The 22,798-nt window shown below is 61.3% G+C and overlaps 2 protein-coding genes across 6 annotated transcripts in view; both read right to left on the reverse strand.

Moving 5' to 3' along the window:
- Window positions 1-151: 151 nt before the first annotated feature.
- APRT (adenine phosphoribosyltransferase) lies at window positions 152-3,277 on the reverse strand. Its single transcript, XM_002826753.6, has 5 exons — window positions 2,510-3,277; window positions 2,240-2,346; window positions 1,117-1,250; window positions 764-842; window positions 152-534 (listed from the first exon to the last, which is right to left on the reverse strand). The coding sequence occupies exons 1-5, from the start codon at window positions 2,734-2,736 to the stop codon at window positions 392-394; spliced, it is 690 nt and encodes a 229-aa protein (XP_002826799.2). The 5' UTR covers window positions 2,737-3,277; the 3' UTR covers window positions 152-391.
- Window positions 3,278-3,425: 148 nt separating this feature from the next.
- Window positions 3,426-22,798, reverse strand: part of GALNS (galactosamine (N-acetyl)-6-sulfatase) — a 44,445-nt gene continuing 25,072 nt past the window's right edge. For 2 of the 5 annotated variants that reach the window (XM_063717411.1, XM_024233977.3), the window contains 7 exons: window positions 22,294-22,397; window positions 17,141-17,277; window positions 15,831-15,933; window positions 13,747-13,868; window positions 8,726-8,843; window positions 5,102-5,233; window positions 3,426-4,379 (listed from right to left, as the gene is read on the reverse strand). In XM_063717411.1, coding sequence (XP_063573481.1) covers window positions 5,147-5,233; window positions 8,726-8,843; window positions 13,747-13,868; window positions 15,831-15,933; window positions 17,141-17,277; window positions 22,294-22,397 — 671 coding nt within the window. In that variant the 3' untranslated portion in view covers window positions 3,426-4,379; window positions 5,102-5,146. Of the gene's footprint in view, window positions 4,380-4,441; window positions 5,234-7,308; window positions 7,454-8,725; window positions 8,844-13,746; window positions 13,869-15,830; window positions 15,934-17,140; window positions 17,278-22,293; window positions 22,398-22,798 lie in introns of those variants that run through there. The other 3 variants (XM_054534293.2, XM_054534294.2, XR_008514750.2) reach the window with 2 other exon arrangements.

Consider the following 22,798-nt stretch of genomic DNA (forward strand, 5'->3'; position numbering starts at 1 on the left):
TGCCTGGAGGGTTCCAGCTCCTGAGGTGAGAACCAGGCAGGCCAGGTTCTGCTGGGCACCACGCCAAGCAGCATGTGCCCACAGTACAGCTGAAGTCTGGTGGTGTCCTGGGGCTCCCTGCTGTGGGGAACAGGAGGACAGGAGACGGCTCTTGTGGCAAAGCTGTTTACTGTGTTCTCTCTCTGTGTGTAATTGGGTCCAGGGCGGCTGAAACACAGCTTTGCCCCAGGCTTTGGCACTTCTAGCCCCAGGAGAGGCGCCGAACCCCAGCAAAGGAATGTGTTCCCTGTGGGCAGCCGGTACCCCTGGTGACTGCAGACATCACTGCAGTTGCCCAAGGCTGATATTTCCCTGGGATCCAGCTGGAGATGTTGGCTGGGAGGCCCTGCAGTCACTCATACTGCAGGAGAGAGAAGAAGGGTACAGGTGCCAGCTTCTCCCTGCCCTTAAGCGAGGTCAGCTCCACCAGGCTCATGCACTCCAGGACCTCAGCCTGCAGGTGCCCCAGCAGCTCACAGGCGGCGTTCATGGTTCCTGTGGATGGGAGGGTGAGGTCCCCAGTTGGCCTGGGCTGCAGAGAGCAGGCGCTCCAGCCTAGCCCCTGGGTTGGGGAGGGGAAGGTACAGGGAGAGGAAGGTGTTGGCCTGGCCACCAGGCACCCTCTGGACAACAATAAGCTGCATCCCATGTCACGCAGCGAGGTCCTGTCCCACTCCCACCAGGCCCTTGGAGCCACAGCAGTTGGCTGCGGGGAGACCCTTACCACCAGTGGCCAGCAGATCATCCACCACGACCACCCTCTGTCCTGGCTCCAGGGCGTCTTTCTGGATCTCCAGCTCAGCCTGGAGTGGGAAGTGGTGTGTGGTCCTCAGACTCCCGCAGAAAACAGCTTTGTTGCAGAGCTTGGCAGCTGCCACCCTAGGCCCTGACTCCAACCCCACTTTGCTGTTACCTGGCTGTGTGAGCCCAACCTATGTCTCAACCTCTCTGAGCTCCCAAGGCCACTGTAACCACAGCAGCTCCACTTGACACGCCTGGGAAGGCCTCTTAGAACTGGGGGAGAATGGCCACAGTGGCCTGGCCCTGCCCTTCCGCTGGCCACCCCAGCCCTCTTACCTTCCCGTACTCCAGGGAATAGGAGGCCCACACAGTGGGGCCTGGCAGCTTCCCCCGCTTTCGGATGAGCACACAGCCCAGTCCAAGCTCCTGGGCCAGGGAGGGGCCAAAGAGGAAGCCTCGGGAGTCTATGCCTGTCAGGGTGAGTGACAGGAGTGACTCGGCAGCATGGGAGTCCCCAGGGGCCAGGGTTGGCCGGTGGCAAGGGGTACCTGGTTGGCTCCCAGCTGAAAGGCCAGCGACGTGCACCATTTAAGGATTGTTACCCATCACCTACCAGGAGCTGCTTCCAGGTCAGAGTGCAGACCTGGGTCTGTCTTTTAAGGGATCGTTTCTTAGCTGTGTGTTCCTAAAGGAGTCACCGCCCCTCTCTCTGAGCTGAGCAGCCCATCTGTAACTGGGCTGGTAGAAACCTGCCAGGCATCAACTTACTCTCGAAGGCAGCTCTGCCCCAGGGCTTCTGTCTAAAAAGGGAGTCTCTCGAGGTGGCCTGAGCTGTGATGGTTGGGGGACGGTCAGGGAAACCCTGCCCCGGCCTGGCAGGAGGTCAGGGAGGGCTTCCTGCAGGAGGTGAGAAGGGGGCTCTGGCAGTGTTGTGGCTCCAGCAAGAGCTGGCACTTTCCTCAGGGCAGTGTCCAGAGAGTGGGCTGTCACACCCTCGGAGAGGCAAGACCGCCAGGAACACTCTGTTCTCCCTGGGCCACCTCTTGGGCTCTCCCGGAGGCCTCCAGGCCTCCCTTTCCTGGGTGGGCGTGATCTTCACCAGGAAAGGCCTGGCTCGTGGCAGGCGCTCAATACCAGCTCACAGAAGGAACAAGAAGCAAGGCAGCTGGGCCCTGTGGATTCAGCTTGGGCACTCCAGGGAGACCAACTGACCCGGCGACTCGGTCACACCTGTCCTGGGCTGGGGACCCGGAACCTGCGGGCAGGGCGCCTGCACAGCGCAGCGGCCTCGGGAGCTCAACCTCACAACCCTTCCCGGGCGACCCCAAGCACGGCGCCCGTCCCGGCGCCCCCTGAAGGACCCCAAAAGCCCTCCCCCAAGCAGACGCGCAGAGCCCACGTGCTGCCCTCGGCGCGCGTGGAGGCGTAAGCGCCCTAGACGCGGCCACTGGGTACTCGCCTGCGATGTAGTCGATGCGGCCCCCGTGGGTCGCCTTCAGGTGTCGCGCCAGGAGGCCGATGGCGGCGCGGAAGGAGGCGGGGTCCTTCAGGACGGGCGAGATGTCCCTGGACCCAAAGACAGGCCTGGTGACGCCGGGGCCGAAGGAGGGCAGGGCCCCGGGGGCGAAGGACGACGGTTCCCGCCCCGCCCACCCCGAGGTCGCGGGCAACGCGCTCCCATCCGTAGGCCCGCAGGTCGGGGCGCCACGAGGGCGGCCTGTGCGTGCACCTGAATACCACGCCTGGGGTGGGGAAGTCGGGGAAGCTGCGGATCCGCTGCTCAACCAGCTGCAGCTCGGAGTCCGCCATGGCCGCGTGCGAGGAGCTAGTGGCAGCCCGAGCGCGCCTGCGCGGGGACTGGCGGGCCTGCCACGAGGGGCGGGGCATTCCCCGGAGGGCGGAGCGTGGGTGAGGGGCGGGGCTTCCGCGGGAAGGGGCGCCCCTCGCCGGAAGCATGTACCGTATTTCATGGACTCCTAGGCGCCATCGATTTTAAGACGCGCTCGCATTCCACGCACCACTGAGCAGAACGTTCGAACCAGACAAAGGTGCGAGCCAAGGCGCCCTTCCTTGCCTCGGGCTGCGCCTCTGACTGCAGCCAGGCAGCTGTGGGCCGGGGCCTTCGCGGCTGGAGGAGGGGCGTGAGCTGGTCTCGCCCACGCACCTGGCGCGCGTACAGGTCGTGCCCTTTCTCCTTTATTGGCCGAGATCCCCACGCTGCGCGCGGGGGGGAGGAGGGCGTGAGGAAGCAGTCCAAGTAGCAGGAGAGCGGTGCAGGGCCCGGAGGGATCAGCCCAGGGCGGAGGCGGCGGGCCTGGGCTGGACCGGCCGGGGGCGCTGGCCTCTCGCGGATGGGCCCTGCCGTTGAGGCGGCTCTTCCCCGCCCGGACCCGGGGGAGGGAGGCCGGAAGGTGTGGCCAGGCCAGGGCGCGCATCCGCGAGGGCAGAGGCCCTTCTGTCCGCCTGCAGAGACCAGGTGACCCCTTAGCCTTGGGGTGGGGAGTTGTGAACCCCCTGGCCGCCCGAGGACTGGTACCCAGGGAGTTGTGTGAGGCACAACTCCCCCCAAACACAATTTCCTTTAAAGAAAATCCCCGGAGCTAAAATGCCTTGTGCTCTGGCACAAGGCAGAAAAATTCCAAGACTTTTCTTCATTTCGCAACTTTTTTTTTTTTTGAGGAGGAGTCTCGCTCTGTCGCCCAGGCTGGAGCACAGTGGCGCCATCTCGGCTCACTTCAAGCTCCGCCTCCTGGGTTCTGGCCATTCTCCGGCCTCAGCCTCCCCAGTAGCTAGGACTACAGGCGCCGCCACCACGCCCGGCTAATTTTTTGTATTTTTAGTAGAGACGGGGTTTCACTGTTAGCCAGGATGGTCTCGATCTCCTGACCTCGTGATCTGCCCGCTTCGGCCTCCCAAAGTGCTGGGATTACAGGCGTGAGCCACCGCGCCCGGCCCACCATTTCGCAACTTTTACAGTTCAGCTTTGGCCTGGCAGTTACTGCAGAAGGGAAAACCCACTCAGTGGAAGGCAGCCCCCAGGAGCCTTCGGAGGGGGAAGCCGGAGGCTGCATGCGGCTGCTGGGGCCCCGGTTCCAGGGCGGGTGGGGGACCCATCCTCTGATGCCGAGGGGCGTGGCAGGGGCGGCTGCCTCGCAGTGTGCCGTGGTCAGGGCTGGCAAGGCCTGGGGCCTGGGCTCCAGACCCCTAGGGAAGGTGGAAATGGAGGACCCTGACATCCTCACGTCCCCGGGGAAGCCGCCACAGGAGCCAGCCCCACCGGTCCAAGTGTGTGAGCTACACTTTAGCCGTCCACATCCAGCCCAGGAGGCCTCCGCCTTCCCCGCCCTTGTTCCTGATTGTTTCCCAGATGGCCCGAGGGGGACCTGGGAAGGCGTGGGGTGGGGGGTACTGGAGGAGGGGCCTGGGGAGGGTTCAACACAGAATTGGCCCTGTCGCCTCCTTCAACCCCGGGCTGTTGGGCTGGCGTGGGAACAGCAAGGAGCCCCGAGTCCTGCCCTTCAGCAAGGAATGCGGCGCTGGGCTCTGGAGGAGGCCGGCCGGGAGGCAGCGGGAGCTGGGCGCCTGATCCTTGGCAGCTGCTGGGAAGATGTGAAAGGAAAATAAATCTCCGCACTCCAAAATCACTAAGCCAAGACAAAAGTCAAGCTGAGAATTAGGCAAACCTGCCTCCCGTTTTATTTCTAAATAACATAGCTACAATGATAAGAAGCTACAGGCCTCCCTCATAATTAGCGCCCAAAGAAACTCCTTGTGGACAAAGGACAGACGGAACTGGAAGTCATCCCTCTGGGGCTCCCCTGAGACAAACGCTTATCTGATTGCTCCCTTCCCTTATTGTTTACATAAAAATGCGGATTCACTGGGCCAGACTCAATCGTGTATTCAGTAGAAGGCTGACTGAACCAATGTACGTCATACACATACTGATCTTATGTCTCCCTAAGATGTATAAAGGCAAACTGTATCCCCAGCCACCTCAGGCACCTGTTGTCAGGACCTCCTGAGGCTGTCACGGGCGCATCCTTAACCTTGGCAAAATAAACTGAGATCTGTCTCAGATATTTGGGGTTCACAAAGGCGTGAGACGGCAGGGTCCTGAGGTCTGAGGTGCTGTGGGTGAAGAGGAGGGTCCTGACATCTGAGGCGCTGTGGGCGAGGAGGAGGGTCAAGCACACTCCAGGGTCAGGTCCTGGGCAGGTGGAGTTGTGCAGTCCCCCTGCGTCTGCAGGTGCTGTCCATCTGGCTTGGGCAGAGTTGGGGGAGGACCGAGGCCAGAGCCGTCCTCCCTCCAGGCACTTACAGGGCCAACCGGAGATTCCAGGCCTGGCCTGGGTCCGCGCAGGCGCTAGTGGGACCAGAGGCACTTCTTGGGAATGGATTCTGGAGGTGTCAGACACTTCCCCAACTTTTCACAGCCCGGAGGTGCCCAGTTCTGGGAAATGAAAATTGAGAAAAATAACATGCGGTTATTCGAAGCTCTTGTGGACCCAGCAGCACCGAGCATTTTGTTGCTGCTGTTCTGAGACAGTCTGGCTCTGTCACCCAGGCTGCAGTTCAGTGGCGCGATCTTGGCTCACTGCAACCTCTGCCTTCCGGGTTCAAGAGATTCTCGTGTCTCAGCCTCCTGAGTAGCTGCTGGGATTACAGGCATGCGCCACCACGCCTGGCTAATTTTTGTATTTTTAGTAGAGACGGGGTTTCACCATCTTGACAGGCTGGTCTTGAACTCCTGACCTCGTGATCCACCTGCCTTGGCCTCCCAAGGTGCTGGGATTACAGGTGTGAGCCACCATGCCCAACCATTTTTGTATTTTTAGTAGAGACAAGGGTTCCCCAAGTTGGCCAGGCTGGTCTCAAACTTCTGGCCTCAGGTGATCCGCCTGCCTTGGCCTCCCAAAGTGCTGGGATTATAGGCGTGAGCCACCGCGCTTGGCCTCGAGCAGTTTTGATGTGTCCCCTGCCCAGGTCAACCCCAGACTCCCATCCAATTGGCCTCAGTGTGGAGACCACCTCGGTCCAGGTGGGCAGCTACATGGATGCCTCCCCAGGAATCATGGGAACTCGGGAGATGGCGCCCTCTCGACTCGGCCTCCCAGCTCTGAAGGCTGCCACTGGAGGAATGAGAACTTGGCGGGGAGGTCCTGGGTATGGGGGATGCAGCTGCCAAATGGCTGAGGGCCTATATGTGGCCAGCAGTGTTAGAAAGGGCAGGCGGTCCTCCCAGGAGGGCCCACCCTGAGCCTCTCAACTCATCACCCTCTCCTGCAGCTTCAGCCTCTGAAGAAGCCTTTCCCAGGGAGAAGCCGGTCCCTACTGCGCTGCTGGGCTCAGTTCAGTGAGGTGCTGAGTGGAGCCCACACCCCTCCATTGCCTGGGTGTGTGTGGACCTCACAGCGCAGCCTTGCTTAGTGGAAGCCTTGCTTGGTGGGAGGGCACTTTTCCTGGCAACAGAAAGGGAGACTGACGCCGCTAAGAGGAGCCTTCTTGGCTGAAATGAGTGCAGTTTGGTTCTGTGTCCCCGTCCAGGCCACCTCTGTGCCACGTCAGATGCCGCATGGCCCTGAGGGCACTTTCCCGGGACAGACTTTGGATTCTGGGTGCTGCTCAGGGGACTAAGGACACCCTCCAGCCCTGGGCGGCAGCAGGGAGGCCACATGAGTGTCCCTGCCCCCTTGGCCACCAGAGCAGTGGTGGGTTTGGGTGAGGAAGCTGCTCCCAAACTCCAGGGGCAGCAGAGGCAGCCGCAGGGTGTGTGTGAGTCTGGATGGGGGATCTGCATTTCTCAAAGGCCACTCAGCTGTCCCAGGAGCAGGGGTCCAGGTGGCCAGACTCCCTCTCCTCTGTGCCAGAGACGCCACTGAGCCCTTCGCCTGGGGCTGGCCTGGAGTTGGCGGGGACATAGGGCAGGGAAGGGGTGAGGAGGGCGAGTGGTCCCCAGGCTTCACACGCGGGTCTGTGCATCTCCCCCAGTGGCTCAGCTCGCCAGGTCTGAGTTGGCACCACTTTTCCCCCTGCAGAGGGCACAGGTGTGGCGGTGGGGGCAGTTCCCCCAGTGCCCAGGAGATGGCAGCGGCAGCCAGGCCGTGTGCGCCCACCTCCCCTGCCCTGTGCCCGCCGTCTCCATGGCTAGTGTGGCCTGCGCCCACGGAGCCCCTACAGCCTGGGTCGTAGAGAAGGACCCAGCAGCACGGACGGGGATTGGGTGTGGAGGGCAGAAGGCCAGGGCTCCTCCACGGCTGGCGGCCCTGGGCTCCTGGGGCCCGAGACTCAGGGGTCCTGAGACAGGGACCTCCCTGTTCCACCACTGAGTCTAGAGGTGGGGACGCCAGCTGCCCAGGTCCCTTTGAAGGAAGGGCCCTGAATATCTTCCTATGAAACTTGCCAGGCACCCCCCGCCCTGCCCCCCAACTAACGATGGTGGCCCTGCCCTGCCCAGTCCTAAATAACCCCTGCAGGGTGGACTGTCCCTGGGCAGGGACAAGGCCATCTGCCCTCCACGGTCCTCACTGCTGGGCGGTGCTCCTGATGTCCGGTGCTCTCCTGTTACACCCGCCGGCCCACGCTGTAGCTCCCTGGCTGTTCAGAGCCACCACCTTCCTTCCCACGGCACGGCAGGCACCCAGCAGCTCCCACGCTGCAGCCGGCTCTGGCCCTGGAAAGAGGCTTCAGCTGGGCCTTTTCACCTGCACAGCAGGAGCCCAGGCTGAAGTCTGCAGCTGCCGAGGGACCCTCTTCCCGAATCCTGCGGTTTCACTCGGTGGATCCGGGGACTGTGGGCAGCCACGCCCAGCCCGTGTAAACAGGTGAGCGACGGCCCAGGGGCCTCGAGGCTGGGCTCGGCCATCTCCACTGTGCTCAGTGGGCTCTGGGAACCCAGGAGCGACACTGCAGACGTGTGTGTGGCCCGTTTTTGCCGACTGGAGCAAGGGCCGCACGTGTCCCATCTGAAGGAGCTGTGAAGGCCTGCCCTGCTGGGACCCACATCAGCTGTGCGGGAAACAGGCCTTTGCGGCCACTGCACACGCGGGATGGCTGGGCCGTCCACACGCCACCCTATGGGACCCCCAAGCAGGGGACAGAAAAGCTGCCCCTGAGAGGCCCTGACTGCCGCGGCCCCCAGGGCTGGACAAGGAGACGCATCCTTTGTGGCTTGAATACAGACTTCAGTGAAACTTTGGAGGCACGTCTGTGCTTGTTTCTGGCCGATGCTGGCATGATTAGGCCGTTTCTCCACTGGAGGTGAACAAGGCCTGGTCTTCAGGCCACATGGAGGTGCTGCTCTGGGTGCCTATGAGTGGGATCAGGTCTGACATGAAGGTCCCTGGGGCTGGCCCAGCATGAAGGAGGCACAATGGGAACCTCACAGGTGGGCCCTGGGGCCGCCGCCACTAAACAGTGCAGCACCAGCTCACCCGGGACCCACCGGGCAGTACCGTTCCTGCCTTGGTGCCTTCAGAGCCTGGGAGTTTGGATGTCATCACAGGGCCCCCGCAAGGAGAAGCTGCCCGTGTGGGAGTCGAGGACCAGGGGACCCCAGCCCCTCTCACGCGCCCTGCTGTCCCTCAGTGACCACTTGTGGGGAGCAGGAGAGGGGCCTTGGAGCTCCCCAGTCTCAGCTCAGCCAGGCAGAGGCCCGGGTGGCCAGCTCTGGACCTGCGGCTGCCATGGCGCAGCACTGTTCTGGTCCCTGAGTCGCTTGGCTCCTGCCTCCTGAATCCTGGACGCCCGCCGCGTGTGATGGAGGCACAAGGGCCTTACCACTGACGGAGGCGGGGAAGCCTCTGAGGCATGAGAGCCTTACCACTGATGGAGGCAGGGAAGCACGCCTGCCTCCACCCTGTGCTGGCCACGGTTCATCCCGGGGCCGCGGGTGGGTGGCTGCAGCCCCAGCAAAGAGACGGCCGCCCACACACCAGCCACTTACCATGACTGCCCAGTTGCACACGTTGAGCTGGGGCTGCCCAGGGTCCAAGGCCTCCTGGTGCTGCTGGACGACCGAGGTGATCCTGCTGAGGGCCTCCTGGTACTCGGCACTGGCAAAGCTGGGGACAGAGAGCTCTGGTCACACGACTGTGGCTGACAGCGAAGGACGGAGAGGGGCTGACCTGGAAAGGTTGAGGCTGCAGAGGTCTAATGGGCTGAGAACTAGAGTGGGCAGTCACTGTGGACCATGTGCTCAAGCCTGCAGTGGTCCCGGGCCTCGCTAGGACAGGCAGCGGGCACCCCAGCCATCCTCTGCCCTCAGACTCATGGGCAAGAGAGGAAATGAAGGCTTGGGAGGCCAAGCCCTGACAGAGAGGCTGTGAGTAGAGCCATCCCATCCTGTCCCTGCCTGTGACCAGGACCTGGGACGTGTGGGCTGGGGCCTGTGGGTCTCCCCAGCACTCACTACTACGTAAACATTTACAGATATGACACACACTTCTGTCATTACAAAAGCAACGTCATCCCATTGCCAAAAAAAGCAGGAAATACAGGAGAATGGCATCTGTGGTTCTAAAATTCCAATACAAGCATGTGGAGTGTTTAGATTCCTTTCATTTTCACGAAGATACAATTACACAGCTCGACGAGGTGCCGCAGTTCGCGATGCTGTGAATCTAGGTCCACAGCGCCGTCATACCGTGCTCTGAGGACATCTGCAGAGATGATGCCTTTTTACCATTTTCAATCACTTCTAATATCGACAACATCCATATGAAAAGACAACTGCCATTGCTGCCATAGCGGAGATGCAGGGAGGAACTTCCACGAGAGTGTGGCTGAAGCTGGAGTTTCTCAATGCCCAGGCTGGGAGCTGTGTTGCTGCTGGTCGGGACGTGGACCGGAGCGGTCATTCTGGAAGCTGGTGTGGCAGCTCCTTACAAAGCTAGAGACAGGGTTACCAGGTGAGTCAGCTCGTCTCGTGATAGCAGCACCAGTCCAGGCCCAGTACCTTCTGGGAGGTGAGCCCAGACCCACTGAAGCCCAGTCTGTCTGCCTTGGACGCTCAGCAGGCTGTGAGAACTGGCTTTTTGCTCCAGAACCTTCCCTAAAAACGAGGTTTCACACAGAAGCTGCATGCAACAGGGACGAGGATGCGCCTCCCTCCCCACCCCCCACCACCCGCTCCAGCCTCTTTCTGCTCCATCCACCCACTCCCTGCTTAGGCCTCAGGCCTGGGGTTGCATCAGAGGGCGACCTCCAGGAGAGCTGGGGTCCTTCAGGGCTTCCCGCTTGGTGCCCGCGGAGATGCCTGTCCTGGTCCCAGCCTGGGCTTCACACAGCGTGCCCGAGCACAGGGTCCATTTTTAATCCAGGAGGGTCTCAGGTGCATTTGTGTTTTTGCAGGATTCTGTGGCCAAATACTTCTGGTTGAGAACCGGTGAGAACTGCACGCGCACCTCCTGACGGTGAGTGTCCCCGAAGGCCCCGGCCTGGCTTGTTGCTTTAATCTTCTTGTTTATTTCATTTATTTTTTAGAGACAGGATCTTGCTCTGTTACCCAGGCTGGAGTGGTGACATGGCAGCTCACTGCAGCTTTGACCTTCAGGGCTCAAGCGATCTTCCTGCCTCAGTCTCTTGAGTAGCTGGGACCACAGATCACCGTGCCTGGCTAATTTTAATTATTTTCTGAGACAGAGTCTCATGCTGTCACCTAGGCTAGAGTGCAATGGCACGATCTCAGCTCACTGCAACCTCCGCCTCCTGGTTCAAGCGATTCTCCTGCCTCAGCCTCCAAAGTAGCTAGGATTACAGGCGCCCGCCACCACGCCTGGCTAATTTTTATATTTTTAGTAGAGACGGGGTTTCACCATGTTGGTCAGGCTGGTCTCGAACTCCTGACCTCATGATCCACCCGCCTCCGCCTCCCAAAGTGCTGGGATTACAGGCGTGAGCCACCACACCCGGCCAGTTTTTGTATTTTTAGTAGAGACGGGGTTTTACCATGTTGGCCAGGATGGTCTTGATATCTTGACCTCGTGATCCACTCACGTCAGCCTCCCAAAGTGCTGGGATTACAGGCATGAGCCACTGTGCCCAGCCTTAATTTCTTATTTTCTGTACCAGTGAGGTCTTGGTGTGTTGACCAGGCTGGTCTCAAACTCCTGGGCTCAAGCGATCCTCCTACCTCAGCCTCCCAAAGTGCTGGGATCACAGATGTGAGTGACCATGCCTGGCCCCGTCGTCTTTTTTTTTTAGACGGAGTCTTGCTCTGTCACCCAGGCTGGAGTGCAGTAGTACGAGCTCAGCTCACTGCAATCTCTGCCTCCTCGGTTCAAGCAATTCTCCTGCCTCACCTTCTCGAGTAGCTGGGATTACAGGCACCGACCAACACACCCAGCTAATTTTTTGTATTTTGGTAGAGACGGGATTTCACCATGTAGGCCAGGCTGGTCTCAACCTCCTGACCTCAGGTGATCCACTCACCTCAGCCTCCCAAAGTGCTGGGATTACAGGCATGAACCGTGGCGACCGGCCACCCGTCTTTAATTTAGAGAGGCTCCTGGCAAAGCGACATGTGTGTCTGTGTCTGAGAAGCAACCCAGGCTGAATGAGGCCGTGTCAGAGGTGTCTGACTTTGGGGACAGTGGTTGTCAAAGGCATGGCTGACAGCTGGGTCTCCTTGTGACCCCCTCGGGGAAGCTCTGACCTCGGGGACAGTGGTTCTCAAAGGCATGGCCGACAGCTGGGTCTCCTCGGGAACAGTGGTTGTCAAAGGCATGGCTGACAGCTGGGTCTCCTTGTGACCCCCTCGGGGAAGCTCTGACCTCGGGGACAGTGGTTCTCAAAGGCATGGCTGACAGCTGGGCCTCCTTGTGACCCCTTCTGGGAAGCTCTGCCTGCTGCCTGGGTTTGCTTTAAAATAAACCTGCCTTCTCCAGCTGTGAGGGTGGGCCTGGGTGGGGTTTGCTTTAAAATAACCACCCATTCTCCAGCTGTGAGGGCGGGACTGGGTGGCTGTGGTGGGTGGGACTGTGTCTCTGCTCTGGCCTGGCTGGAGGGGCTCCAGCAAACGCAACAGGTGGGGAACAGCGGCCCTGAGGACGCCCCTGTGGATGCCAATCACGCCCAGTGGACGCGAGGGGGCACCGCCTTCCAGGCTTTAACCTCGGGTGGTCCCTGAAGCGACCAGCCTGTGGGGGGTGTGGCGGGCACCCGTGTGGCCGGCACGGTTCTGTGTAACTGGGGCCTGCGATCTGCTCCCTGTGGTCCCCCTGGGACGGCACTTCCAGCCCGGGGGCTGTTGGCTCCTCAGTGACTTCTGCGGGCCCAGGGGGCTCCCAGACAGCCCCTCCAGCTCCACAAGGCCCCAAGCTCCAGGCCCCCCATGGTTTCACGGGTTTCACCCCCACAGGTGATCACGAGTCCCCCAGGGGCGTCTGTCTCTGATCTCAGCACCCCCACAACAAATGGCCACGAACTGGAGCTTAAAACAATAAAACTGCAGACGCCCCTCACTTTTCTGGAGGCCAGAGGCTGAAACCAAGGGTCTTAGGGCTGTGCACCCCTGGAGGAACTGGGGCTCCTTCCTGCCTCTTCCAGCTCCAGTGGCCCCAGGTGAGCACAGGCTGGTGGCGCTCCGTCCAGTCCCCACCTCGTCCCCTGTGGCCTTCACCATGTCTGTGTCTCCTCCCGTCCAGTCCCCGCTTCATCCCATATGGCCTTCACCCATATCTGTGTCTCCTTCCTCTGGACTCAGGGCATTTGGCCTTGGACCCAGGGCCACCTTCTCCAAGATGACCTAGCGCCACCCGTGCCTTAATCACAAGGCAAAGGCCCTACTTCCCTTCAGGCCAAGCTGGGAGGTGTGGGTGGACCTGGGCCTGGGGACACTGCTCTGTCCACTCCAGGCTCCTTGCTGCCTTCCCGCAGTCACCATCTTGGGCTTCTGAGCTGGACGCTTGGTGGAAGAGAGGTGCTGTTGAGGAAGTGCCCAAGGGATCTCTGAGGGGCTGCAGCCCAGGAGCCTCACCGCAGGCTCAGCCCCGTGGGAAGGCGGCTGCTCCGTCCAGAGGGTGCAGGAGCCTCAGGGGACCTTGGCGGTGGTGCTGCCACCCTCGGTCCTGTACTGCTCTCTGCTGCCTCCCACCCGCCCTACTCAAACCCAGGCCCATCAGTGAGCACAGAACGGCCTGGGCAAGGAGCAACTGCTGTACTCAGGCCTGGTTCTGCCTCTGCACGGCCACTCCCCTGATGCTCCTGGGTCTTCCCAGGACCAACTCGATAGGGCAGGAATGCTGGAGACCACTGGGCATGCACGTGCCCCAGGACCCCCAGGCCAGGAGCAGGAATTGGGGACCTGCTCATCCTGCTGGGGTGAGGTGGGGAAGCCTCCAGGTAGCCCTAGCCCAGGGAGGTGGGTTCGGACAAAAAAAAGGAAGCCAGGGCGGGGTCTCCAGCCAAGTGTTGGCGCCTCTGTGTCGCCCCTAAGGAGCTGCCAGCACGTGGGTTTGGTATTGGCAACCATGACCCTCGAGACTCCCGAGGATAAGGGGAGGGCTTCCCTGAAAACTGGAAGGCGATGGCACAGACTCCGGCATCCTCAGTGGGGTGAGGACAAGGCCCAGAGAGCAGAGGGTGGAGCTGGGGCTGGCGGCTTTCTGCCATTCCTCCTGCTAGCTGACCTGTGTCCTTGCACCTCCTACTGGCCCCAGGGCCTGGACCCCTCCCCTCTGGCCTCGGCCATCCCTGAAGGCAGCTCGGAGTAGGGGACACATCACTGGGGGCAGGCGGACGGTGGCCCAGAAGGGGCAGAAGTGGGGAGACGACCAGGGTGGGCAGGAGCAGGCACCCTGAGAGGAGGGCAGGCCACCAAGCATGTGGGGGTATGAACAGCAACAGGAGACGCAGGCAAGGGGAGGCAGCAGGCAGGGTGCAGAGGGCTCCGTCCCTGTGGAGCCTGCATTTGGGGGAGTCCAGCTGGCACTGCCCCAGCAGCCAGGAGGCCCTGCACCGACTCACCTGAGGGGGAACCTCTCCCCTGGGTCCCGTCCCAGGTGGAAGATCAGAGGCAGCTTCGTGTGGTCTTCCAGGTTGTGAGTTGTGACCCCTGAAACGTTCTGCCCAGGGCAGAAATCAATGCCCTGCAATGAGAAGAGGAGGGAAGGTGTGTCCTGGAGCCCCTGACCCGTGGCCGTGAGGGGCCTTGTCTGCCTGTGTCCTGGAGCCCCTAACTGGGGGCCGTGGTGGGGGTCTTGTCTGCCTGTGTCCTGGAGCCCCTGACCCGCGGCCGTGAGGGGCCTCGTCTGCCTGTGTCCTGGAGCCCCTGACCCGCGGCTATGGGGGGGTCTTGTCTGCCTGTGTCCTAGAGCCCCTGACTGGGGGCCGTGGGGGGGTCTCGTCTGCCTGTGTCCTGGAGCCCCTAACTGGGGGCCATGGGGGGGTCTCGTCTGCCTGTGTCCTAGAGCCCCTGACTGGGGTCCGTGGGGGGTCTTGTCTGCCTGTGCCTAGCAGTGTCCCTGGTACTGGGCATGGTGCAGGGCGCTGGCTACACGCTGAAGGACTAGTAGGCCCATAAGCATCCTGTGGAGGAGGTGAAGCCACCCACTCTGGGCCCCTGAGATGTGTAGCTGGCATGCCTCACGTACCCCGTTTTCATGTACCCCTCTTCTTTGCAGGGCAGGTGAGTGTATTTAAAACACCTTAGCCAGCCTCAGATCTGGACTGCCACTAAGTTCATGGAGGAAAGCCCCTTTTAACAGCCCACTCTCTGCGGGAGGGGAGGGGAGGGGAGGGGAGGGGAGGGGAGGGGAGCCCTGCCCTGGGAGAAGGGAGAGCCACAATGCTCAGAATCCCTACAGAAACCCTGAGACAAGGAGGAGCAGGACCAACATGTGAAAGGCAAGAGAAAACACAGAAAACAGAAACAGACCCGGGGAGCTGACGCAGATTCACACGCTCAAGAAGGGCGAGGATCTCACAGTAACTGCAATTCTCTTTCTGCTGCCCCTGGGCTCCCCGATTTGGGAAAGGGGAGGTATGCCTCTAACATTCCCAGAGCGGGTGCTGCAGGCCAAGGGGCTCCTCCGAGGACTGTGCCAGGGGCACAGGACTGTGCCCAGGACAGCCCTAGCAGGCGGCAATGCTGGGGGACCGATGCCCAGGACGGCCCTCGCAGGCGGCAGTGCCAGGGACCAATGCCCAGGACGGCCCTCACAGGTGGCAGTGCCGGGGACCGATGCCCAGGACGGCCCTCACAGGCGGCAGTGCCGGGGACCAATGCCCAGGACGGCCCTCGCAGGTAGCAGTGCCAGGGACCGATGCCCAGGATGGCCCTCGCAGGCGGCAGTGCTGGGTAAAACCCGAAAGAGCGGGTGCGGGGCCTGCACAGGGTGGAGAGGAGCCAAAACACTCCTGGGCATCATTGCCCTCCAGACGCTGCCCCACGAGCAGCTTCCCTCCTCAGCCTGGGTGCTCAGCCCTCAGCCCCAGTCCTCACTTCCAGTCTTTAGACTCTCCATTAAACTAAATGATTTTCTTCCCAATTAAGGCAGACTAGCAGGGGATTCATCTCTCAAAACTTTGATGCTGGGAGTGGGTGGGGCTGAGAGAGACCCCTCAGAAGGGGCTGGGGGATGCTGGGGTAGCCTGGGGTGGCAGGAGCCCCAGGCCCTGTGCGTGTGGCGTTTCACCCTCCCACACTGGGGGTTGCTGTGCTGATGCCGATGCTGCGGCCCCCATGTAGCACCTGGGCCAAGCAGGCCACGCCCCTGTCGCCTCCAGCCTGGGGTGTGGGGGAGGCTCAGATGCCCTGGCAGGATGGAGCCACCTGCCACCTGACCAAGGTCTGGGCCACGCCTGTAGCTATGCCGCGGGGCTACTGTCATCGCGCGGGGCAGGAAGAGGTCCCTCCCTCCCCTCCAGCCTGTCAGCTGCCATGCCCTAGGCCACGCTGAAGGACTGGGGGCCATGCAGAGGAGGCTGTGGAGGGGGTGGAGCTCCTGCCTGTCTTACCCTCCTGTGCTTCCCCCAGGACAATGCTCAGGGGCCACGTCTGGATAGAGATGGGGGCAGCTCCGCCTGCGCTCACGTCCCGAGCCCTGTACCTGTCTGAAGTTCTCCCAGGAGTTGGTCCAGGTCCAGAAGTGAGCCTTGTGCTGCCCGAGGGTGGCCGCCATCAGCGTGTCGCCTCGGTAATACAAGATGGGCCTGTGGGATGGGAGGGGAGGACCATGTAATGACAGGAAGGACACGCTGGGTCCACCTGGGGGCTCTGGGCTGCGTCTGTCATCAGTGGCTCACGCCTCCACGTGAGGTCTTGGTTGATACTTTACAAAGATGATTGAAAAGTAAAAAGGCCCGCAAGGTGGCCGGGGCGGGGGCTCCTGGGTGGCTGAGACTGGGGTGACTGGGTGTCTGGGGCGCCTGGGTGTCTGGGGCTGGGGTGCCTGGGTGTCTGGGCGGCCGGGGCTGGGGTGACGGTGTCTGGGGTGCCTGGGTGTCTGGGCGGCTGGGGCTGGGGGTGCCTGGGTGTCTGGGGTGCCTGGGCGTCCCCTCATTGCTGGTCCTTGGCGAGGCTGGGCCAAGCCCTGGGGAGGGTGCGCAGACAAGACGATAAGCAGGCGGCATGGGGTCTCCTGACCATGTTGGGCCTGCGAGGCAGGAACGGGGAGTGGGGGACGCTGCTGGGCACCATCTCTCCCCACAGTGACCAACCACTTGTGCCAGGTCTCAAGAGGGGACAAATGAGCAAAACCCCCTCTACCCGGCCCCAGAAAGCCGGAGGCGGCAGCTGCCTTGGGCCGTCCCCACCTTCTATTTCCCGTCGAGCCTTTGGAATCCTCATCCCTTCAGGAACACCCAGGAAACGTGGTTTGGGTGGAACGGTGGCTGCTCTCAGGGGGTAGGAAATGGACTTTGGACACCAAGGATTTGGACAGAAGGTAAGAGCCGGGCCATGGACTTGGCAGAGCAGCGACTTGGATGGAAGGAAGAAGGAAACTACAGGAAGCCATGAGGCACTGAAAACCAGGCTGGGCAGGGAACAGGGGTGGGGTGCGCAGGGGCAGCGTGTGCCCGGGCTGCAGGCAGGGAACAGGGGTGGGGTGGACAGGGGTGGCATGTGCCTGGGTACAAGCAGGGATGAGGCCCCTCTCCTGGCCTTGCCCTTCCTCCTAAGGCTTTCCTGAGAGCCAGGGCCTCGCTGTGCTTGGACCCTCCCAGGATGGCCCCCGCCCCACAGGTAGGTCCCCAGGTCCTCTCATCACAGGCACCCCCGCCTCCTTCTGCCCTGGGCACGAGCACGCCTGTGTCCAGAACGAGGAGGGCAGCTGGGTCCGGGGGTTGCACCTCATCAGTAGCTCTGGGCTTCACCACTTGGATCGGGGAAAGGGGCCGGGGCAGGTCTGGCACCAACCTGTCCATCAGCTGGCCCTGCAGGAGGGCGGGGAGGAGGTTGAGGCCATCAATGGCCCTGTCGCTGGGTGGCGTCAGGCCCGCAAGGGCCAGGCTGGTGGTGAAGAGGTCCATGGTGCTGCCCAGCTGGTGGTTCACCTGAAACACACGCGGCAGCAACACAGTCAGGGCACTCTACACCGACCTGACGGGGCTGGGGGCCAATCCCTGGGGGGCGTGAGCCCCGCTGCCCAGCTGGGTCTACAGATGTGCATATGTGCTCACACGCCCACAGCAGGGACTAAGCGAGATCACAAGGCCTGTGAGAGGCAGAGGGGCCTCAAACCAGGCCCGAAAGACCCCAGAGCCATGCCACACCCTCACTCCCTGGCACCCTTCTCTGCCCCTGTGGATCAGATCAAAGGAGAATCACAGCCCTCCCAAGGAGATGCCAGGAGGTCCCACCTCTCCAGGCCCACCTATCCAGAGAGGATCAGCCTCGCTCTAACACTGAATGCCCTAAGGCCACTGTGAGCCCTGCCCCTTAAGTCAGAGGAGCAGGTGGAGAAAAACCGGAAGTGGAGGGGCAGCTGAGGCTGGACAGGAGCAACTCTGAGTGGCTGGGGTGGGGACGGCTCCTGACACACCCAGGGAGCTCCAGGACGGGCAGGAGGCTGTCTTTCCCACTGTGCTTCAACCTCTGGTGAGCATGGGTACTGCTGACCAGCCATGACCAGAGCGTGCCATCTGGCTCCCCTCAGTGTCCCTGTCTGCTTCTTGTTTTTTGTTTTTTTTTTTTTTTTTTTTTTTTTTGAGACGGAGTTTTGTTCTTGTCGCCCAGGCTGCAGTGCAGTGGTGCGATCTCAGCTCACCACAACCTCCGCCTCCCAGGTTCAAGCGATTCTCCTGACTCAGCCTCCTGAGTAGCTGGGATTACAGGCATGTGTCACTACGCCCGGCTAATTTTGTGCTTTTAGCAGAGACGGGGTTTCTCCATGTTGGTCAGGCTGGTCTCAAACTCCCAACCTCATGTGATCCGCCCGCCTCAGCCTCCCAAAGTGCTGGGATTACAGGCATGAGCCACCGTGCCTGGCAGCCCTGTCTGCTTCTTAACTCAGGGGCTCCAGGCTTGGGTCACTCGGCGGGGAGACTGGGGAGGGGGTGGAGACACACCCCTGCCTTGCAAGCTCAGCCCCTGGGGCAGCTGGGCAGGGACCACCATCTGCTGCCAGGCCCTGGAGCTCCCACCCAGTGTCGACAGCCCTCCCCACGGTCCAGGGGCACCCTCGCCGCCTGCAGCCAGCTCCTCGCTAGGGCAGACGGCGATTGCCAGCTTCTCCAACAGAGGAGCCCTGGCCTCACAGGGACACTCACTCCACGCTGCAGCTGCTCACGGGATCTGGGGTCTGCAGCGTCCAGTGTGGGGCAGGGAATGCAAAGGTCAGCATTTGCCGGGAAAGTTCGGGAAGCTTTGCAGAGGGTGAGAAGCTTCACCAGGTCTGGTCAGCAGTGTCTGTGCGACTGCTTCCCATCCTTCCCGTGTCTTTTAAAGGACAGAATAATAAAGGAAAGAAATCCAGACGCTTTTGTCATCTGAAAAAATAACTGCGGAGCAGTGCTTGTGGTGCCGGCGGGGCGGGCGGGCGGGAATGGTGTCTGCCAGTCACTGCATCAGCACGGGCAGGGTCCTCGTGAGGCGTTTTTAAAGAACTCTCCAGGCAGCGATGCCTTCCAGAAACGTCCAGAAACGCAGTGGGCAGCTGCAGCCGTGCGAGAAGTCACTGAAGCCATTATCAGCACTTTCAAGACCTCACTCGGAATTCAGGGCTGCAGGGACTAAAGCCTCCCCCGCCCAGAGGGAACCGCGGGGACAGACATCAGGTGCTTCAACGGAAACCCTGTCGAGGGGAACCGCGGGGACAGACGTCAGGTGCTTCGACTGAAACCGTCGAGGGGAACCGCGGGGACAGACGTCAGGCGCTTTGACTGAAACCCTGTCGTGGTGTGGCGGTGCACAGGCCTGATGCCATCTAATTCAATTTCAGTTTGTGGCCCACGGGAAATGGCAACTTGGTGGCTCTGGGGAGAGGGTTTCCCTTCCTCAGGTGGGGAGAGGGTTTCCCTCCCTCAGGTGGGGAGAGGGTTTCCCTTCCTCAGGTGGGGAGAGGGTTTCCCTTCCTCAGGTGGGGAGAGGGTTTCCCTTCCTCAGGTGGGGAGAGGGTTTCCCTTCCTCAGGTGGGGAGAGGGTTTCTCTTCCTCAGGGAGCGAGGCAGACGGGAAAGTTCCAAAATGCTGAAGTTGGCATTTTTCTCAGCTGGAGCCTTTCCGTGGGCAGGTGGGTGGGGAGGTCTGTGGGGTACGGACGTCCCTGAACCCACTGGGCATGGAGCTGGGCGGGACTGGGGCGGCTCCCCTCACCTTTCCCAGGATGCTGCTGAGCACCACCACGGGTGGCTCCCAGCCTGGGGAGCAGATCCCCAGCCCTGTCCTGGCCCAGTGGGCACTCGCTGCAGTGGGGAACCTCACATCTCCCAGACCTACGTGGGTCCCGAGTCTCATGCCATCGTCTCCCAGGCCTAAGCGGGTCCCGGGTCTCATGCCAACGTCTCCCAGACCTATGCGGGTCCCAAGTCTCATGCCAACGTCTCCCAGACCTACGCGGGTCCCGGGTCTCATGCCATCGTCTCCCAGACCTATATGGGTCCCGGGTCTCATGCCATCGTCTCCCAGACCTATGTGGGTCCCGGGTCTCATGCCAACGTCTCCCAGACCTATGTGGGTCCCGGGTCTCATGCCAACGTCTCCCAGACCTACGCGGGTCCCGGGTCTCATGCCATCGTCTCCCAGACCTATGTGGGTCCCGAGTTTCATGCCATCGTCTCCCAGACCTATGTGGGTCCCGAGTTTCATGCCATCGTCTCCCAGACCTATGTGGGTCCCGAGTTTCATGCCATCGTCTCCCAGACCTACACAGTTCCTGAATCTCATGCCAACGTCACAGCATTCACTGAATGACCACCGGCCACTCCCTGCAGGAACCCCCACACAAGAGACCAAATGGCCCATCCCTACCCTCAGGGGGACAGCGCTCAGGGGAGTGGAGGGGGCGGGGCGGCACAGCTGCAGCCTGTCCTAGGGGCACCCCACACCATGCAGGAGGCTGTGCCCACCACCCGTGCTTCTCCTGCACAACAAGGCGGTCGCTCTCACGGCCACTCTGCCATTCACACGGAGCCGCAGCTGCCTGTTCAGTGAACTATGGGGGTTCTTCCACCTTCAGGGTCCTGGGAACTTGGGGTGGCGCAGAAGTCTCATGTCAGACAAAGGCTGCCCCGGGCAGACGGTCTGAGGGAGGCCCAGACAGCTGTAGAGAACAGGTGCCCTTGGCAGGTGCCACCCCCAGTCCCACTGGCTGCTAGGGACACAGGGGACTGCCCAGGCATGGCGGGCAGGAGTGCGGGCTCCACAGCCAGGCGCCTGCTCCCACCTCTGCCCCCTACTAATTGGGGGGCCCTGACAAATGACTTCCTCTCTGGCCTCAGTTTCCTGATGTGTAGAATGAGTGGGGAAGAGGAGGATCTGGCAGAACAGCAGCCAATCCCTGGGCCTGCAGATGCGCAACCAGGCCAGGCAGTTGAGGCGGCAGACACAACGCAGGCCGCTCATTAGCAGGGCTCAAAACAGGGAGGCCAGCCTGGGTGAGCAGGGGGTGGGGTGGGACACAGCCTCAGGGTCCTCAAAAGTGGAACAGGGGCCGGGTGCAGTGGCTCACACCTGTAATCCCAGCACTTTGGGAGGCTGAGGCGGGCAGAGCACGAGGTCAGGAGATCGAGACCATACTGACCAACATAGTGAAACTCCGTCTCTACTAAAAATACAAAAATTAGCCAGGCATGATAGAGCATGCCTGTAGTCCCAGCTACTCGGGAGACTGAGGCAGGAGAATCGCTTGAATCTGGGAGGTAGAAGTTGCAGCGAGCCGAGACTGCGCTACTGCACTCCAGCCTGGGCAACAGAGTGACACCCCGTCTCCAAAAAAAAAAAAAAAAAAAAAAAAAAAAAAAAAGTGGAACAGGAAGGCCAAGGACAGATGCCTGCGTGCTGCTGGTTTTGATGGTGGAGGGGCCCGGAGCTCAGGAATGGGGCGGCTGCTAGGATTTGGAAAAGGCAGGGAACAGAATATCTCCTGGAGCCTCCAGAAGGAGTTGGCCCCGCGCACGTCTTCACTCAGCCCCATGAGCCCCATGTTGACTCTGGCTGTCGTCATGTGTGATGTTCCAGCTGCCACTGGGAGCTCCCCCATCCTCGCAGGGCCGCTTGAAGGGGATGGCTGCCTCTGGAGGCCGTCGGGAGGGCAAAAGACTAACTAAGAAACAGTGAAGAAACAGCGCTCGTTTACAAACACCAGACTCGGCCCCCCGTGTTGATGGGTGTGTCTGGCTCAAGTGCTCATTAGAGAAGACCACACGGTGTGATTTTCAGCCGAGGGGCAGCTTCCTGGGCCGGGGGAGATGCAGTGACAGCATGAAGGTGGTCACGCTGAGATGGCAGGATGCACCCTCGCCCAGCCAGGGCCCGGGCCACCACTGAGGTCTGCACCCCATGCGGCAGACAGACACCAACGGTCCCGTGTTGGGCTGCTGATGTTCTCTGAGTGTCCTTAGGACACTGGCCTGAGGAGATGTACTTTGGGGAAAAAAAAGACCAATTCTGTAGTAGACAGACAGGTTTTTAAACACTCAGCCTGCTCTATGCCCCTTCTAGAAGCTCATGATGTCCATTAGCATGCTAAAGGCACTGACAAGTCCTGCAGGGAAGAAACCTGTTTAGCTCCATTTAACTCAGGACTGCTGCGGTGACTGGACCACGGACATCTCCTCCCCACACGGTCATTACCAGCGCCCATGTGACACACGGCAGGATACATGACTCCAGTCCCCACTGAGAGCCTTCCTGCCCGTCTGACTCAGCACAGCAAGCCCTACACACCAAGAGCGACCGAGAGGGACCTGGTTCCGAGGAGAGTGGTGAGGCTGAGCACAGGGTGCGTGGGGAGGAGCATGGTGAGGCTGAGCACAGGGTGCGTGGGGGAGGTGGCCAGTGAGGGGCGCACACACCCTGGGCTGGCCGCAGACCTGGACCTGCTGCCCGGCAGATGGGTGGACGCTGACTCACCTGGCCTGCGGCGATGTGCCCCGGCCACCATGCGAGGGCAGGCTCCCTCATCCCTCCTTCAAACGTGGTCTGCTTCCCACACAGAAAGGGGCCGTTGCTGCCACCTGGGAGAGAGGGACCCCACGTCAGGCCACTGGGACCCGATGTCCCCAGGCCCTCTCCCTCCCTCCCCACTGAGTCTGGTCATAGGGACAAAGGGCTCGGCCAAGGCACTCTGGCTGGAGTGCAAGATCCGGGCCTCAGGGTGGCTCTCCAGGGGCTCATCTGAGATGCCGCGGCTGCAAAGTCTCCCGGAGAAAGTGGGGACATCATGCCCGCTGAGGAAACGGAAGCATGACCATATGGTGTCGGCAAGACTCAGACGCACACTCCCGCGGCAGACGCCCTGGGCGCCAGGTGCGCAGCTGCCGGCTGGTGCTTCCCGAACGTGAATGTTCACAAGCCTCCCGGTGTTTGGGGTACTTAAAATGCAGCCAACTTCTGGCCCCGCCATGGTTCTGACTCA

This window comes from Pongo abelii, chromosome 18 (assembly GCF_028885655.2).
Source record: "Pongo abelii isolate AG06213 chromosome 18, NHGRI_mPonAbe1-v2.0_pri, whole genome shotgun sequence".
Classification (NCBI taxonomy): domain Eukaryota; kingdom Metazoa; phylum Chordata; class Mammalia; order Primates; family Hominidae; genus Pongo; species Pongo abelii.

What these genes read in the sequence shown, in the direction of transcription:
- APRT (XM_002826753.6), bottom strand. Translation starts at nt 2,736, where the DNA reads ATGCTTCCGGCGAGGGGCGCCCCTTCCCGCGGAAGCCCCGCCCCTCAC. An exon ending in ACCCCAGGCGTGGTATTCAG is followed by an intron (nt 2,347 to 2,509) that starts GTGCACGCACAG and finishes CTTTGGGTCCAG; the next exon opens with GGACATCTCGCCCGTCCTGA. An exon ending in ATTCCCTGGAGTACGGGAAG is followed by an intron (nt 843 to 1,116) that starts GTAAGAGGGCTG and finishes TTCCCACTCCAG; the next exon opens with GCTGAGCTGGAGATCCAGAA.